The following is a 20435-nucleotide window of genomic DNA, read 5'->3' as shown; positions in this document are numbered from 1 at the left end:
CCTTATATCAGCCACTGTTTGACATCCTGTTGCCAAACAACCCAGTCCAGGTACTGATCCCAGTTGCTGCTGCTTCTGATTTGAGTGAAACACGGGCTCACATCGTCACCACTATCACAAGGGTGCTGGGCAAGGTAAGTTTCTGTGATGCGAGGAAAACACTGGGTCACGTTGCCACCACCATCACCCAAGTGCTGGGCCAGGTAAGTCTTTGTGATCTGAGTGAAACACAAACTCACATCACCACCGTCATCACCCAAGTGCTGGACCATGTAAGTGTATGTGGTGTGAGTGAAACTCTGGGTCACGTCACCACCACCATCACCCGAGTGCTGGGCCAGGTAAGTCTCAGTAGTGTGAGCGAAGCATGGGCTCACATCGCCACCATCATCACCAGTGTGCTGGACCGTGTAAGTCTTCGTGATCTGAGTGAAGCATGGGCTCACATCGCCACAGTCATCACCCGAGTGCTGGGCCATGTAAGTCTTTGTGATCTGAGTGAAGCATGGGCTCACATCGCCAGTCATCACCCGAGTGCTGGGCAAGGTGAGGATCATTGTGAACAACTTATGTTTTGACATAGCTAAAGCGACATAGGTACATATTTATGAAATTTCATTTCACAAGAACCATTGAATATGTCGCCAGGAATACATCAACCCCGTCTTGAGGCAGGACCAGCTGCAGGTCATCACCACAGACAACTTCATGGACATCCATGTCCTACAGAAAATGGACTTTACCCTGGATGGGAAGATGAAGTAAGTACACTTGCAGAGTCCAGACATCACAGCCTGAACACTCCATATAGGGTCCATCATTATCCCACAATACATCTGTCAATTTCATGCTAGTTCAGTTGATGTTTTTGAACCATGGTTGTGCTTAATATAATGTATTGAAATTCTGCAGGGTTAGGGTTAGGAAGCCCACCCAAAACATTTAGAGGAAGACAAACATCTTGCAATGAAAATAATATACTAGTGGGCAAAAGATAGTGAACACTGTTTATTTGTTGTTCAAATTAGTAAAATGCTTTTAGGCTGAAATGGTTTGCCCCCACACTGACTAATCATGCACCCAAACTCAGCACCAGTGCTGTGTAGAAGCATGTGAATTTGTGAAAAATGGCAAAATGTGCATCTCAGAGATCTTGCAAACTGCTTGTTGAGAACTGATGAGAAAAGGCAGCAAAGATGGACACCAAGAACAGCCCTGTTGCAACGGTCCTGAAATGTACATGCGGTACCATTATCAGGCTGTTCCAGCATTATGGGCAGACTGGCATCACCCAAGACAGGTCATGATCAGACCCTCCCACAGGAAGACAGCCATCTTCATACTCTTCATCTCCACAACCAAGTCATCACGACTATGGAAACAGCGGCAGTGGCTGTAGGACATGTCAACGTACCATGCTACAACATCTATAGTCTGGTTCATAATTATTGAGAATTTTTCTTCTTACTTTGAGCTATCCTAACACCTCAACTGATTCACTGATACTTAAAACTAAGTAATGGTATAAGGGAGGTAACTCATCTTGGCCTACTGAGTATAGTACAATTAGAGTTACCTCCCCTGAATTTGTAGCAGACGTCATTTTCCTCAGCACTGTCAACAATGTCTGCTGAAGATAAAAGAAGGTTGATTTTTGAGTTGTGTAATCAAGGAATTGATGATGTAATTACATGGGCAGAGAGAACAGGAACTCCTCTTTCTACTGTGTATAGGATTAGGAAGAATTTTAAAGAGGGAAAGGATTTTGGGCACCAGAAAGGAGCAGGGAGACCCAGAAAATTGGACTTCTCAGATCGCGTCCGGCAGGGAATTTTAGCGTCTAAAAAGCAAAGGGCAAGCATCTCCAACATCAGGTATGAAATGATAGAAAGGGGATCAACAGTTGTATCAAAATCTACAGTTAGAAGAAATTTGATTGATCTTGGATGGGAGAAAAAGACTGGAATTCCTTCTCCTCTCATGAAACATGAACATAAAGACAGGCGTGTTGAGTGGTGTTTGGCACATGAAAACTTTGACTGGGAAAATGTGATTTTTACTGATGAAAGCTCAATATGGGTATATCGCAATAATGTGAAAATATGGAGAAAGTCTGCGTCAGCACCGTTGTATCAACGACCTAAATACAGCCCAAAGTTTCATGTATGGGGAGGGATATCCTTATTAGGAACGACCCCGCTGTGTGTGTTTGAGGGAAATCTGACAAGTCAACGCTACACTAACATATTAGATAATTTTCTCCTTCCAAGTGCACATGTGTTTTATGGAAATGACTGAATTTTGCAGCAAGATAATGATCCTAAACACATCGCAAAACATGCCAAGCAGTGGTTTCAGGAGAAAAATGTGACTGCATTACCATTTCCTGCATATAGTCCTGACTTAATCCCATTGAGAACATTTGGGGGATGATGAAGGAATGTGTGAATCAAAAGGGGTTGACAAAAATTGAAGACATGAAGAGAGAAGTGGTCCGATACTGGGACAGCATAACTCACGAGACACTAACCTCTCTGATAGGAAGTATGCCTACCCGTCTTAGACTGTGCCATGAAACTCAAGGAGACTTGATAAAATATTAAATTGTTACCTACACAACATGAAAAGGTCAGTTCACTTTCACAATACATTCAATTTTATCTGATTTGTTCTCATTTAATAATATGAAATGCTTTAGCTATTCTCAATAATTTTGAACCATACTGTATGTGCAGCAGGTATCATGTTCTCTGCCTGGAAACCAGGTACATCGTGGTGACCCAGGAGCATTGTCGTTGCAGTGGGTAAAGACTGTACGTCATTGCCTGGTGTGACATTGGCCTCGAAAGGTTTGACAGTTGAAAGTCGGTTCACAATGTTGCATAATGATTTTATGTTTTGCTTTGATCTTTTATCAATCATTAATAAGGGTGTTCACTTTCTTTTGTCCACTAGTTTATTCTGCTATTGTTACAAACACAAGTAACTTTGTTCCTGTAGAAAATTCACAAAATGTTGAGGGGTAGTGATTTAATTTCAGAAATATATCCTTGTCTGAGCGAAACCTTGGCGTCTTTGTGTCAAGGCAGCCACTGAGTCGCAGCAACACCTACTTTGAAGTGGAGGTCCTGGCTCACGATGGTACGAAGGAGATTGGCATGGTTCTGGGCTGCATGTTTGATGTCCTCTTCTCAGCCAGATTTCCCATGGATGTGAGCGAACAGAGAGGGGGAGCAGTGGAGGGGTAAGTGGGTCATGGGTGTAAATGGGACATGAGTGTAAATATTGCATGTGTAGGTGGGACATGGATGAAGGTGATATGGACATGTTTTTTCAGACATGGGTGTAGGTGGGACATGGGTGTAGATGGGACATGGGTGTGGATGGGACATGAGTGTAGATATTGCGTGTGTAGGTGGGACATGGGTGAAGGTGATATGTGCATGTTTTTTTAGACATGGGTGTAGGTGGGACATGGGTGTAGATGGGACATGAGTGTAGATATTGCATGTGTAGGTGGGACATGGGTGCAGGTGATACGTGCATGGTTTTTTAGACATGGGTGTAGGTGGGACATGGGTGTAGATGGGACATGAGTGTAAATATTGCATGTGTAGGTGGGACATGGGTGAAGGTGATACGTGCATGTTTTTTAGACGTGGGTGTAGGTGGGACATGGGTGTAGATGGGACATGAGTGTAGATATTGCATGTGTAGGTGGGACATTTGTGAAGGTGATATGTGCATGTTTTTTTAGACATGGGTGTAGGTGGGACATGGGTGTAGAAGGGACATGGGTGTAGATGGGACATTAGTGTAAATATTGCATGTGTAGGTGGGACATGGGTGAAGGTGATACATGCATGCTTTTTAGACGTGGGTGTAGGTGGGACATGGGTGTAGATGGGACATGAGTGTAGATATTGCATGTGTAGGTGGGACATGGGTGAAGGTGATATGTGCATGTTTTTTAGACGTGGGTGTAGGTGGGACATGGGTGTAGATGGGACATGGGTGTAGGTGGGACATGGGTGTAGATGGGACATGAGTGTAAATATTGCATGTGTAGGTGGGACATGGGTGAAGGTGATATGTGCATGGTTTTTTAGACATGGATGTAGGTGGGACATGGGTGTAGATGGGACATGAGTGTAGATATTGCATGTGTAGGTGGGACATGGGTGAAGGTGATATGTGCATGTTTTTTAGACGTGGGTGTAGGTGGGACATGGGTGTAGATGGGACATGGGTGTAGGTGGGACATGGGTGTAGATGGGACATGAGTGTAAATATTGCATGTGTAGGTGGGACATGGGTGCAGGTGATACGTGCATGGTTTTTTAGACATGGGTGTAGGTGGGACATGGGTGTAGATGGGACATGAGTGTAAATATTGCATGTGTAGGTGGGACATGGGTGAAGGTGATACGTGCATGTTTTTTAGACGTGGGTGTAGGTGGGACATGGGTGTAGATGGGACATGAGTGTAGATATTGCATGTGTAGGTGGGACATTTGTGAAGGTGATATGTGCATGTTTTTTTAGACATGGGTGTAGGTGGGACATGGGTGTAGAAGGGACATGGGTGTAGATGGGACATTAGTGTAAATATTGCATGTGTAGGTGGGACATGGGTGAAGGTGATACATGCATGCTTTTTAGACGTGGGTGTAGGTGGGACATGGGTGTAGATGGGACATGAGTGTAGATATTGCATGTGTAGGTGGGACATGGGTGAAGGTGATATGTGCATGTTTTTTAGACGTGGGTGTAGGTGGGACATGGGTGTAGATGGGACATGGGTGTAGGTGGGACATGGGTGTAGATGGGACATGAGTGTAAATATTGCATGTGTAGGTGGGACATGGGTGAAGGTGATATGTGCATGGTTTTTTAGACATGGATGTAGGTGGGACATGGGTGTAGATGGGACATGAGTGTAGATATTGCATGTGTAGGTGGGACATGGGTGAAGGTGATATGTGCAGGCTTTTTTAGACATGGGTGTAGGTGGGACATGGGTGTAGATGGGACATGGGTGTAAATATTGCATGTGTAGGTGGGACATGGGTGAAGGTGATACGAGCATGTTTTTTTAGACATGGGTGTAGGTGGGACATGGGTGTAGATGGGACATGAGTGTAGATATTGCATGTGTAGGTGGGACATGGGTGAAGGTGATACATGCATGCTTTTTAGACGTGGGTGTAGGTGGGACATGGGTGTAGATGGGACATGAGTGTAGATATTGCATGTGTAGGTGGGACATGGGTGAAGGTGATATGTGCATGTTTTTTAGACGTGGGTGTAGGTGGGACATGGGTGTAGATGGGACATGGGTGTAGGTGGGACATGGGTGTAGATGGGACATGAGTGTAAATATTGCATGTGTAGGTGGGACATGGGTGAAGGTGATACATGCATGCTTTTTTAGACATGGGTGTAGGTGGGACATGGGTGTAGATGGGACATGGGTGTAAATATTGCATGTGTAGGTGGGACATGGGTGAAGGTGATACGAGCATGTTTTTTTAGACATGGGTGTAGGTGGGACATGGGTGTAGATGGGTCATGAGTGTAGATATTGCATGTGTAGGTGGGACATGGGTGAAGGTGATACAAGCATGTTTTTTTAGACATGGATGTAGGTGGGACATGGGTGTAGATGGGACATGGGTGTAAATATTGCATGTGTAGGTGGGACATGGGTGAAGGTGATACGTGCATGATTTTTTAGACGTGGGTGTAGGTGGGACATGGGTGTAGATGGGATATGGATGTTGATGGGACATGGGTGTAGGTGGGACATACATGGGGGTTGTGTATGGGTGAACATGGGTGGATGAAGGCATGGGTGTAAGTTTGACAAGGGATGTGGGTGTAGGTGATGTATGCATGTATTTTAGACATGGGTGTAGGTTGAACATGAGTATAGGCAGGAAATTGGTGAAGGTGGGACATGGTTGAAGGTGGGACATGGTTGAAGGTGGGACATGGGTGTAGGTAGGACATGGGTGTAGGTGGGACATGGGTGTAGGTAGGATATGGGAACAGGTAGGACATGGGTGTAGGTAGGATATGGGAACAGGTAGGACATTGGTGTAGGTGAGACATAGATGGATGAAGACATGGATGTAGGTGTGACTTTAGTAGATGAGGACATGGGTGTAGACGTAGGCAGGACATGGGTGTAGACTAGCCAAAGGGCAAGTGACTTTAAGAAAGTAACTTGTTCTGTATAAATTTCCACTTCCCCCACTTGCCCAGACATAATCAGGATGATAAAATTATGAGAGAATAGATCAACATGGTATGTGATGTTAATGTTTACTGGAGTATTTATTGAAGAGTGATAAACAGCAAAGAAAGATAAACCCACTTTATTATCGTTGCGAAATTTAACAGCTACATTTTGAGCAGATATGAAATGAAATCCAAGTGAATTTGCAGTTTGAAATCGCAAGGCAGTATTATGTAGGGTGAAGGTGGGATATCAGTGTAGTATCAGTGTAGTTGGTGAATGAAGACGTTGTAGTGGTATAGGTGGGACATGTGTGTAGTTGGGACATGTCTGTAGATGGAACAAGGGCTGATGAAAACATGGGTCTAGATGAGACGTGTGTAGTTGGGACATGGGTTGATGAAGACATTGGTGTAGGTGGGACATGTGTGTAGAGGGGACAGGGCCTGATAAAGACATGGGTCTAGGAGACATTGACGTAAATGGAACATGGGTGTAGACTGGACATGGCTTGATGAAGTATTGATGTAGGGCAAATATGGAGCTGGATGTAGGTGGAATGTAGAAAGGAGGGGCATTAATGTGGTTTTGTTCGTTTTTTGTTTCAGAGTAGAGATTATGCCAGATGATGTGTTTGGTTTTGGAATTGATGGAGAATGGGATTCTGAATATGTTCCAAAGGAAGGGGCTTGCAGTTTTTTCTACACAAAGAATGGAACTAGGGTATGTAATTTAAACTAACCCTGATATTGTAGTTGAAACACTCAGTGCCAGTACTGAGCACTGACACAGTGCTAGTACTGGACATAGACCAAAAAAATGCAAAATTTGGTTAAAATCGGCTGAACAGTTTTTGAGATGTGGACTTTGAAATGAGCATGGGGTCGAGGGGGCAGATGTTTTCCAGATTTGAGAAAAGTGAAACAATTTGTGCAAGGGCGAGCCACACACTTTGACATACTGAGACAGTGTTAGCTTGAACAATCAAGAGAGCTATTATCACATGGTGGGCGATGGAACCATGTCGCGAGGTATGATCATGTCGCGAGGTATGACCATGTCGCGAGGTATGATCATTAGCTGCTCTCTGACGAACACTTTGAAGTCCTGTCTTTCAAGTAGTACAAGTTCTGTCAAACATCTTTGATGTCAACCAGGTTCACGTATGTTTTTATGGACCATATGGGATCGGTGGTGCACTTTTTCTTGTGTCCCTTGTATTCGCTCAGCTGGTACAAGTACCTAACGCTCATGCAGACCAGTAACGGTTTCTCTTCTGTTTTATTGTGATGCCTCATGAATTTGTACAAGTTTTTCTAGAAATCACTGGTGCCAGCTTTTGCAAGTCTGAAATTCCTGAAGATGGCAGTGGACAATCATTCCAATGAATGAAGGTGGGATAAAAATGATGTCGAACCAACGTATCATGACTACTCGAATTTGATCAACAACGAAGGGAAGCTACAGCTGAAATCTGCTCCTCACATCGCTCTTGTGAACGTCTGTGAGGGGAAAACCCCTCACTTTGCCCAGATTTCATGGTGTCGACTTCGTTTGAGACAAACTGAATTTGCAAGATTACAACCGACAAGGTCTGTCTGCGAAGACCACAGAGGCACTGCAAACCTTTTGAACCAAACTCGGTGCTGCGTTGGATTGAGACAATTTGAGGGGCATAGACAAGGAAGCATTGGATGGACTGAATGACATTTTGTCCATCATGAACGATACCACCCCTTACGACCTTTCCGAACTGCAAGGGTTGAACAGTACCATGCAAGCCATGCGGGGATCGTTGGTCAACATCACCAAATTGAAAGCGCTTGATGACCGCATTACATACGAGACTCAAAAAACAATGATGAGATCAGCAGATGAGGCATCGAGGAGAGGTTGCACGACTTGTACGAGGAAAGATTGGCTCTAATGGAAGCTGCTTCCACCAACTGAGAAGCCCTTTGATCAGTTGCATGCGCAAAACCATTACATATGTAAGGTTGCAGACTCTGTGGGAATCTGGTCCTCATTTCTCTTGCATAACTCTGGGAGTATTGACAGCCTATCAGCATCAATGTTGGCCTTCCCTAGTCTATATGTGATCATTAAGTGGTATCTAGAAAATAGATGAAGCCATTGATGTCCAGTGGTGTCAAGTCTTGCTGTGGTTAGAGCATGTCAATGGATCGTTGTCTGCTACAACCTTGAAGTAGTTTCCAGTTAGATAGTGATGGAACTTTTCAGTTATTGCCCATTTCAGTGCAAGAAATTCCACCTTGTGCGCAGAGTAATTCCTTTCTGACTTGTTTAATGACCTGCTGATCAGCAATGACCTTGAGATGGCCATCCTGCTCCAGGTAGAGTATAGATCCTAGACCACGACTGATGGCGTAAATTTGCAGTTTTGTCAAATGGGTTCCTGTAGTCTACATTTCCCAGGATAGATGCTGAAGTCAGACATTTCTCTAACTCCTGAAAGGCACATTCTTGATCTGGTCCCCAAATCCAATTGACTTGTTCCAGAGGTTTCCATGACTTGGATTTCTTGGCTGCTTCTTGAGGGATCAATGTAGATAGGGGCTTGGCAATATAAGAGAAGTCCTTGACAAATTTTCAGTAGTACCCAGTGACTCCAAGGAACCGCCTGACCGGATCTGGGTTCTCTGATGTAAGCCAGTCTTGGATCTTATATACTTTGACTGGATTTGTCTCAGTGCCATTCTTTGAGATGATATATCCCGCATACTTTACTCGTCTCTTGAAGAATTTACATTTCTTGGGGGCTAATTTCAATCTTGCCTCCTGAAGACGACAAAGTGCAAGTGCTCTTCATACGTCTGGGAGAATATAATTAGGTTGTCCAGATGTATGAGGCAGATATTTAAGTTCAGGCCGGCAAAACACTCCTCCATGAGATGCTGGTATGTTGCTGGGGTATTACAGAGACATTCGGTTATTCTCGTAGAAACCCAGAGGACAGACTGTGAAGGTTGTTCTCCCCTTGTGTTCCTCGAACAACTCTACTTGATGGTAACCACTTCTTATGTCCAGGACAGAATAGTACTTCATTCCACCCAAGTGATCCATAACTTCTTCTATTCATGGCAAGGCATAGGAATACTTGATGCTTCAATTGTTGATCTGTCAAAAGTCAATACATATGGGCAGTTTGCCATCCTTCTTGCATGCCAGTACTATGTTCATCTAGTATCTGTGAAGTGGGGCGATCCTGAAAACCTATGGAAATCCCTTCCCATAGAAAGTTCAATGGCTTCCTCCTGTGATCTGTCCAGACTGTGCATGAGTATTTGAAGATGTCCTGTATATCCACAGTTCCAACAGACAGCATCCTGTCAGTTCCAACAGACAGCATCTTCTCATTCGATAATGTTGTTGGTTCTGGTTGAACGTTGTATTACATAATGGAACACTTTCACTTGCTCCATAAGGTAGCTGAGGTTCAAAGTTGGATGTCGCAGTCTATGATGAGTTATCATATGAAACTATTCTTGTAGGTGGTTGAGACTCAGGAGCAGATCCCTGACAGCTGGAAATCCATACTGACTTGTCTTCTTCCCTTCTTCTTCTCCCAGAAATGCGAGAAGAGTGTATCCATGTACTTGATTTGGCTGATGAAAGGTAGGATTGGTGTTTTGACTCTTCAACTCAGAAACCTGAGTAGTCCATGTCTTGACCATGGCCTGTAGGTTCCCAACCTCCTTCTTCCATTCTGGCCCAGACGTGGAAGCCATCTTGACAGATGTTTGTTGCTTGGAAGTGTTGCTGTCATTGTTGGCCTGATCCATTTCTTTCTCATGTAGGACCTTAAGGAAATCTTTCAAGTTTGACATGTGATTGAACTTGTATCTGGATTGGTTCTTCAGTTTAGGTCTCAAGCTGCTCCACAGCATTGTTCTTAACATCTCATCTTTCCTCGCCACACTGATGTACTCTGGGCTGCTCTCCAATGCCTGGGATAGAAGAAGCTCCAGACGACAACACAATGATGAGACAGTCTCCTTGTCCTTCTGCCGTGCACTATAAAAGCTACACATCCGGCTCTCTGTCCTTACCAGTCATACTCCGGAATTTGGATAACCTTGTAGCTGTGTTTGCTTGTGGTTTAAGATTCCTGACTATTATGGGAGCTTCACCCTACAGTGACCATTGGATTACCTCATAGAGATCATCTTCACAGAGCTTGGTCTTCTTGTTCACCAGGCATGCCACTTCATATCGCCACAGTTTGTAGTCCGCGTCCTTACCAGAATCTCCACTGAAGAACGAAATCATAGGTAACTGATGGTAGAACAATCGATGATCCGCACATAGTGTGATTCCTGAGATGTGTGTAAATGTCCAGACAACTGAGAAGCAGAGGGCAAAGTACCATCTTTTGCCCGATATTCCTTTTCCTCCATGCCATCTTGTTTGAGAGCTGCATAGGAATCAAACCACGACTCAAGTTCCTCAGGTGTTTCAGCAGTATGCTCCAAATTCTTCCTACAAAACACTTCCAATATATTTTGGACCTCTTTGTCCATAGTTGAAACCCGAGTGAAAACGAAGATAATCAGCAAATATTCAAAAATACGAAACCACAGAATGATTTGTGAGAATGTGTAAGAAATTACAATGTTTCTGTACACAAGCGCTCATATAGAAGTGCTGATGCAGGGTTAACCCTAACCCTCACATACAAGTGTTGATGCAGGGTTAACCCTAACCCTCATATACAAGTGTTGATGCAGGGCTAACCCTAACCCTAACCCTCATTTACAAGTGTTGATGCAGGGTTAATCCTAATAATAACCCTCATATACAAGTGTTGATGCAGGGTTAACCCTAACCCTAACCCTCATATACAAGTGTTGATGCAGGGTTAACACTAACCCTAACCCTCATATACAAGTGTTGATGCAGGGTTAACCCTGATAATAACCCTCATATACAAGTGTTGATGCAGGGTTAACCCTGATAATAACCCTCATTTACAAGTGCTGATGCAGGGTTAACCCTAACATCATTTACAAGTGTTGGTGCAGGGTTAACCATAACCCTTACCCTCATATACAAGTGTTGATGCAGGGTTAACCCTAAACATAACCCTCATTTACAAGTGTTGATGCAGGGTTAATCCTAATAATAACCCTCATTTACAAGTGTTGATGCAGGGTTAACCCTAACCCTAACCCTCATATACAAGTGTTGATGCAGGGTTAATCCTAATAATAACCCTCATTTACAAGTGTTGATGCAGGGTTAACCCTAACCCCAACCATCATTTACAAGTGTTGATGCAGGGTTAACCATAACCCTAACCCTCATATACAAGTGTTGATGCAGGGTTAACCCTAACCCTAACCCTCATATACAAGTGTTGATGCAGGGTTAACAGTAACCCTAACCCTCATATACAAGTGTTGATGCAGGGTTAACCCTAACCCTAACCCTCATATACAAGTGCTGATGCAGGGTTAACCCTGATAATAACCCTCATTTAGAAGTGTTGATGCAGGGTTAACCCTGATAATAACCCTCATTTACAAGTGTTGATGCAGGGTTAACCCTAACCATCATTTACAAGTGTTGGTGCAGGGTTAACCCTAAACATAACCCTCATTTACAAGTGTTGATGCAGGGTTAATTCTAACCCTAACCCTCATATACAAGTGTTGATGCCTGGGTAACCCTAATAATAACCCTCATTTACAAGTGTTGGTGCAAGGTTAACCCTATATCATTCCTCAAGTCACTCATTGCCAAACAAAGTTATCTGCTAAGGAAATTCCATGGATAGTCAACTTCTATGGATAGACGTTTTGGTGCAGGTACTAATTCCGTTATCAAGCAAGTGATACATTAAGTTGTAACATGGAGGATATATACATAGCTGCAAGGGTGTATGTACAAATGACAAAGTTGGTGTACATTGGATTATTAAAACAATATGTTGAATGAGTCTATACAATAGATAAGATGATGGATACTGGCATGGTTGAAGAGGGCAGCTGTATATACTGATTGGTTGTGATTACAATACACAAAAGGGAGCATAGCAGCCAGTGGATGAGGTATGGGTGGATTAGTGGTGATCTGTCATTCGGTGGTGGTATTATCAGGCTGATGAGATAAAATATCCTTGATCCCTGTTCATGGTGATGTTGAGGCATTGGATGTTTATGGCTTCTAGAAGTTTCTTAATCTTGTAGTCTTGAGTGGTTGGTTTCCAGGATTTGGATGTTGTCCCATAGGATGACATGGTCAGGTTTGGCTTGGGCATGGTGGGCTTAATAATGGCGGATTTGGAGTCTGTTTTCTGGACTGAAGTTTTGTGTTCTTTAATTCGTAGACGCTCCAAACTGACATTTGATCTGGTAGACTACTCCTATGGGGTCTTCTTTAGTTGTTGATGGAAGTATGCCTGTGGCTTTGGATGGACTTGCCTTTCGGGAACAGAACGTCTTTACCTGCTTGCTGCCGAAGGAGTCTTCTCTCTTATCTGGTGGCTGACTGCTGGGACATATGGTATACCTATTACAAAGGGAGCTGATTGCTGATGAGATGATTTATCCCTACGGTTAAGGATGGATCTGCTGATGTTGTTTACTACCTCCTGAGGATACTGGTTATAATGAATGCAATACTGAAGTTGACTAGCACTAGAACATGGTTTTCCTTCATCTATACAACTTTAAAAATGCCCTTCAAAGAAGTATGTTATTTATTGACTGAGCTTTATTTAGAAATAATGTAAGTGGAAAAATTGTTGAGGCTTAATAAGAGGAAACAACACAAACACATGTGTTAGTCATCCTAAATGGACAAGTATGGCAAATGCTATTGAACCAAAATAGTACTGCACACTAACAGGACTACTGCTCAGAAACGATATAGCTGACAACCTGTAGACACTGACAACCTGTATACACTGATAACCTGTATACACTGACAACCGGTATCCACCGACAACCTGTAGACACTGACAACCTGTATACACTGACAACCGGTATCCACTGACAACCTGTAGACACTGACAACCTGTATACACTATATATAGATATATATATATAGCTATATGCAGCAGGGTCACAATGACAACACTCAAAGTGAATGCAGGGTGTAAGTTCAAGTTTACTCTCAAGTGGGTTGAGGTTGCCAGGAATACATAACAAAGACTGAAACACTCATGGCAACAATATAATAACAATATACTAACAATATAATAACAAAGTTCAGCACATGTGCAGAACATACATTTTAGGTCTATGTGTAAATATTCAGTAGATTAACATGCATGTTAATACAGCTTAGATATGGGCACCTCCAACATTATGTGTGCATTACAACACTACCGAAACATAATAATAACACAAAGATTTAACTTTGTCAATATCAAGGGTGATAACTCATGACATGACTTTGACAATGTCATGTATGATAACAGTGGCAATAGCTGCATAGCATACAATATTTACCTTAGAACGTTAACATGAGATGATGACTAGTGGTTAGAATGATATATATATATATACATATATACATGCACACATGATGTAAACAGTACAGTACGGCACATTACATACCCAATGTACGGCACATTACACACCCTGTGTACTGCATGTTTCATACCCTATATAGAGCACATTCATACCCTATGTATGGCACATTACACACCCTGTGTATGGCACATTACACACACTATGTACGGCACATGACATACCCTGTGTATGGCACATTACACTCCCTGTGTATGGCACATTACACACTGTGTGTACGGCACATTACGCACTTGTGTATGGCACATTACATGCCTTGTGTATGGCACATTACATACCCTATTCATGTCTGGCTGTTGTGGCAGACAATGGACTAATGTAAGGTGTATACTGGAAATAAGGTAGATTGTGAAAAAACCCAAACCGACTGTGCAAACTATCCATACAGACATAGTGATAAGCATGGAAAGATATTTCATATGTTATAAAACCTTAGATTGAGATACTTTGATATTTCTTGTGAAAAATAAGAAAGTAATACTTGGATAACATTCATACTCAAAACATGCTCACAATGCCTCCATTTGTGGTTATTTAATGTCATCTATGTTTCAAAGGGTACCCATGTCACACATTAAAATACAAACTTTGCTCTTACCACCGTAGCCTTCACAATACATACCTGCTACCCTGATGACATTATTTACTAGTGACTTATTTAATATATGCTATGTGTTTTGAATTACTTATACTGTTACGGTAACATATGATTAGAGACTGTTTAAGATAGCTAGTTTACTAACTAGAGGAGAATTTAGTAGATAGCTAGGCTTTGTCACACCAGTTTTGTCAGTGATGTCTGGTGACTATGTGACGTGTCAGGGTGCAAGATGTTCATGCATAGGAAAAGCATGAAGGCTTGAATGGACCAATTGTAACGTGTTGTCATGGTTGAATAAACACTGTTGATTTTATTATTGAAACTAAGCGATTAAACTCTAAGAACTGTTTCAGCGCTGATATGATGAAGAAATCAAGAACTTGTCTAAAATACATAAATTATTATATATTTTAGTGTGGCCATTGTAGTAAGCTGAAATTAAAGTAATATATTAGTACTTATATTTGTATTGCATGTTTCAGCATGTTGGATAATGAAATAAATATAGAGAATTATATGGTTAATTCATAATACTTAAAACTAACTAAAGCAAACTAATTATATGTACAGAGAAACAAATGCACAGACATACAAGTTTATGTCCCTGTCATATGAGGTTCGACTCGTATCATCAAAGTTTTTCTTAGATAAGCCCCAGCACAAAAGGTGCAACTTCTGCGTGCATTACGCTTACTCTGGCATAAAAACCAGGAAAATCAACTCTGTCATATTTATGCACATCCGGGAACAGCCCCCACCATAAACCTCTGTGGAGTCAAGGTTATTCAGGATGATTACACCATTACCTTCGAGGCCATATTTACATCCAAACATTTTGTTTTATCAGCCTCAAATATATTAACCTATCATTGACAGAGGACCAACTGAATATCATATCCTGAAAGTGCATGCACAAAACTGGGACTGTACCGTGTCGTAGACGACATAGCAAAAGTGTTGGAAACAACCATAGACAGCTTTTGTTTGCAGCAGTTATGCGAAATCAAATGTCAAATTGAAGAGGACATCAGTATGCATAGAGCGTTATACAGAAGACAGCACAGACGCCGCCCAGTTAGCAACCGGCACTTGATTAGGCATGACAGGCGTCTAGTTGTTGTCCACCATCGTCACTGCACCCGTGGTACTGGGCATCAAAATAACTGCTGGAAACACAGGGTTGATCAGATTGGTGCTCAAGTACATGTCTTGCAGACTGCAAAGTGACGAAACACGACGAAATCAGAGATAGATTTCAACATGATAGAAGATCATATCTAGGAATAGGTGCTCTCGGAACTTGCCAGATACCACAGAATGAAGCAAGAGATTCGAACCAAGTCTTGTTAGTACCCCATTTTCAGTGAAGAAGAGAAAAAAACTCGTAGAACTAGGGAGGGAACAGTCCCGAGAAGCCTTCCTCACAAAAACCAAACAAATTATCAAAGAAGATTCACGATAAATTGCTTCGTGGAGATCAAAACAACACAGTGAGCCAATCCCCGAGAGGACTGCAGAGAGATGGATTTGATTCACCTTCAAGCAACTATTGCCTCACTACTCAACCAGTCGTACATCATTATAACTGAGATGACACACACACAGCGCTCGCTCAGACGAGCCCTCAAGAAAACTGCCGAAACCTGCATGTCATTATTCACCCTCAGACAGTTGTCGGCTTGCTAGTCAGCCAGCCATACATCATTATAACCGAGGTGACACACATACAGCGCTCGCTCAGACCAGCCCTCAAGAAAACTGCGGACACCTGCATATCATTCACCCTCAGACAGCTGTCATCTTGCTAGTCAGCCAGCTGTACATCATTATAATCCGAGCCGACACACACACACTGATACTCGTCCATGGCACTTGCTCAGAGCATTCTGGGATGGCAGCAACTATCGAGACCTACATTCCATTCAGACACCTCTGAGCACGCTACGAGCACATCCCAACGAGACACTTACAAAGCAACCCGGAAGATACCGAGAGGTATGTTTCATTCCGCTGAAAACTCCAGTCGCCTCGCTAATATATATCAAGTACAACAATATGCTGAATTGTTTGCCTTTTGCCAGACAGACCCCATGCTCACTAAAAGGTGATTATTTCCTACACTACTGGACTGATTTTTGTGAAATTTTGGATGCATCTCAGCAGATGCTATAACAAAAAAGTATTTGGAACACTCTTGATGATGTAATATGATTAGTTATCACCAAATTATTAAAATGTTGGACATAGCCTTTCACAACCAACCACATGCTCACTTCAAAGGCTATATCTCTAAAACTATTTGGCTGATTTTTTCCAAATTTTGCAAACACATTGGTAGTAGTATTGACAATAATGGTTTGGGATAAGGTCCTTCTCAAGGGCCCAATTTTTAAATTGCAGATTTGAACCAAGCCTTGAGGTAAGCTACATCATTCTCAGAAGGACCTTATCCAAAACCACTATTGCCTGTACTACTTGAGGCATTCACAGTGATATGAACGAGTCCTTCACAGGCTATACCTGTGATATGAATCAGGCCTTCACATACCATACCTGTGATATGAGTGAGGTCTTCTCAGACTATACCTGGTGATATGAATGAGTTGTGCACATACTACACCTGTGATATGAGAGGCCTTCACGGGCTATACCTGTGATATGAGTGAGGCCTTCACAGGCTATACCAGATGACATGAATGAGTCCTTCACATGCTATACATGTTATATGAATAAGGCCTTCACATGCTATACCTGTGATATGAATGAGGCCTTCAGAGGGCATTCCTGGTGAGATAAATGAGGCCTTCACAGGGTATACCTCGTGATATGAATGAGGCCTTCACATGCTATACCTGTGATATGAATGAGGCCTTCACAGGGTATACCTGTGATATGAATGAGGCCTTCACATGCTATACCTGTGACATGAATGAGGCCTTCACATGCTATACCTGTGATATGAATGAGGCCTTCACATGCTATACCTGTGATATGAATGAGGCCTTCACAGGGTATACGTGTTGATATGAATGAGGCCTTCACAGGGTATACCTAGTGATATGAATGAAGCCTTCACCGGGTATAACCCGTGATATGAATGAGGCCTTCACAGGGTATACCTAATGATATGAATGAGGCCTTCACCGGGTATAACTGGTGATATGAATGAGGCCTTCACAGGGTATACCTAGTGATATGAATGAGGCCTTCACATGGTATACGTGTTGATATGAATGAGGCCTTCACAGGGTGTAACTGGTGATATGAATGAGGCCTTCACATGGTATACCTAGTGATATGAATGAGGCCTTCACTGGGTATAACTGGTGATATGAATGAGGCCTTCACATGGTATACCTAGTGATATGAATGAGGACTTCACAGGGTATACCTAATGACATGAATGAGGCCTTCACATGGTATACCTAGTGACATGAATGATGCCTTCACATGGTATACCTAGTGATATGAATGAGGCCTTCACAGGGTATAACTGGTGATATGAATGAGGCCTTCACAGGGTATACCTAGTGATATGAATGAGGCCTTCACAGGGTATACGTGTTGATATGAATGAGGCCTTCACAGGGTATAACTGGTGATATGAATGAGGCCTTCACAGGGTATACCCAGTGATATGAATGAGGCCTTCACTGGTTATAACTGGTGATATGAATGAGGCTTTCACAGGGTATACGTGTTGATATGAATGAGGCCTTCACAGGGTGTAACTGGTGATATGAGTGAGGCCTTCACAGGGTGTAACTGGTGATATGAATGAGGCCTTCACAGGGTATACCTAGTGATATGAATGAGGCCTTCGCAGGGTGTACGTGTTGATATGAATGAGGCCTTCACAGGGTGTAACTGGTGATATGAATGAGGCCTTCACAGGGTATATCTGGTTTTATGAATGAGGCCTTCACATGGTATACCCAGTGACATGAATGAGGCCTTCACTGGGTATAACTGGTGATATGAATGAGGCCTTCACAGGGTATACCTAGTGATATGAATGAGGCCTTCACAGGGTATACGTGTTGATCTGAATGAGGCCTTCACAGGGTGTAACTGGTGATATGAATGAGGCCTTCACAGGGTGTAACTGGTGATATGAATGAGGCCTTCACAGGGTATACCTAGTGACATGAATGAGGCCTTCACAGGGTATACCTAGTGATATGAATGAGGCCTTCACAGGGTATACCCAGTGATATGAATGAGGCCTTCACTGGGTATAACTGGTGATATGAATGAGGCCTTCACAGGGTATGCCTAGTGATATGAATGAGGCCTTCACATGGTATACCCAGTGATATGAATGAGGCCTTCACAGGGTATAACTGGTGATATGAATGAGGCCTTCACATGGTATACCTAGTGATATGAATGAGGCCTTCACAGGGTATACGTGTTGATATGAATGAGGCCTTCACAGGGTGTAACTGGTGATATGAATGAGGCCTTCACAGGGTATACGTGTTGATATGAATGAGGCCTTCACAGGGTGTAACTGGTGATATGAATGAGGCCTTCACTGGGTATAACTGGTGATATGAATGAGGCCTTCACAGGGTATACCTAATGATATGAATGAGGCCTTCACCGGGTATAACTGGTGATATGAATGAGGCCTTCACAGGGTATACCTAGTGATATGAATGAGGCCTTCACAGGGTTTACCTCGTGATATGAATGAGGCCTTCACAGGGTATACCCAGTGATATGAATGAGGCCTTCACAGGGTTTACCTCGTGATATGAATGAGGCCTTCACAGGGTATACCCAGTGATAGGAATGAGGCCTTCACAGGGTGTAACTGGTGATAGGAATGAGGCCTTCACAGGGTATACTTAGTGATATGAATGAGGCCTTCACAGGGTATACCTAGTGATATGAATGAGGCCTTCACCGGGTATAAGTGGTGATATGAATGAGGCCTTCACAGGGTATACCTAATGATATGAATGAGCCCTTCACCGGGTATAACTGGTGATATGAATGAGGCCTTCACAGGGTATACCTAGTGATATGAATGAGGCCTTCACAGGGTATACCTAGTGATATGAATGAGGCCTTCACAGGGTATAACTGGTGATATGAATGAGGCCTTCACAGGGTATACCCAGTGATATGAATGAGGCCTTCACTGGGTATACCTAGTGACATGAATGAGGCCTTCACATGGTATACCTAGTGATATGAATGAGGCCTTCACAGGGTATACCTAGTGATATGAATGAGGCCTTCACAGGGTATACGTGTTGATCTGAATGAGGCCTTCACAGGGTGTAACTGGTGATATGAATGAGGCCTTCACAGGGTGTAACTGGTGATATGAATGAGGCCTTCACAGGGTATACCTAGTGATATGAATGAGGCCTTCACATGGTATACCTAGTGACATGAATGATGCCTTCACATGGTATACCTAGTGATATGAATGAGGCCTTCACAGGGTATAACTGGTGATATGAATGAGGCCTTCACAGGGTATACCTAGTGATATGAATGAGGCCTTCACAGGGTATACGTGTTGATATGAATGAGGCCTTCACAGGGTATAACTGGTGATATGAATGAGGCCTTCACAGGGTATACCCAGTGATATGAATGAGGCCTTCACAGGGTATACGTGTTGATCTGAATGAGGCCTTCACAGGGTGTAACTGGTGATATGAATGAGGCCTTCACAGGGTGTAACTGGTGATATGAATGAGGCCTTCACAGGGTATACCTAGTGATATGAATGAGGCCTTCACAGGGTATACCTAGTGATATGAATGAGGCCTTCGCAGGGTGTACGTGTTGATATGAATGAGGCCTTCACAGGGTGTATCTGGTGATATGAATGAGGCCTTCACAGGGTATATCTGGTTTTATGAATGAGGCCTTCACATGGTATACCCAGTGACATGAATGAGGCCTTCACTGGGTATAACTGGTGATATGAATGAGGCCTTCACAGGGTATACCTAGTGATATGAATGAGGCCTTCACAGGGTATACGTGTTGATCTGAATGAGGCCTTCACACG

The 20435-nt window shown here is 42.9% G+C and overlaps 1 protein-coding gene across 1 annotated transcript in view; it reads left to right on the top strand.

The window, feature by feature from the left end:
• The window catches only part of LOC137272175 (uncharacterized), a 550405-nt gene that overhangs the window by 76656 nt on the left and 453314 nt on the right, over positions 1 to 20435 (top strand). Inside the window, exons 9-12 of the mRNA XM_067804527.1 lie at positions 12 to 134; positions 649 to 761; positions 3041 to 3244; positions 6850 to 6964. Of these exons, the coding sequence (XP_067660628.1) occupies positions 12 to 134; positions 649 to 761; positions 3041 to 3244; positions 6850 to 6964 (555 nt within the window). The remainder of the gene's footprint in view (positions 1 to 11; positions 135 to 648; positions 762 to 3040; positions 3245 to 6849; positions 6965 to 20435) is intronic.

This window comes from Haliotis asinina, chromosome 2 (genome assembly GCF_037392515.1).
Source record: "Haliotis asinina isolate JCU_RB_2024 chromosome 2, JCU_Hal_asi_v2, whole genome shotgun sequence".
NCBI classification, from domain to species: Eukaryota; Metazoa; Mollusca; class Gastropoda; order Lepetellida; family Haliotidae; genus Haliotis; species Haliotis asinina.
The sequence above is the reverse complement of the archived record's forward strand: the minus strand, read 5'-3'. Positions and strand labels throughout refer to the sequence as shown.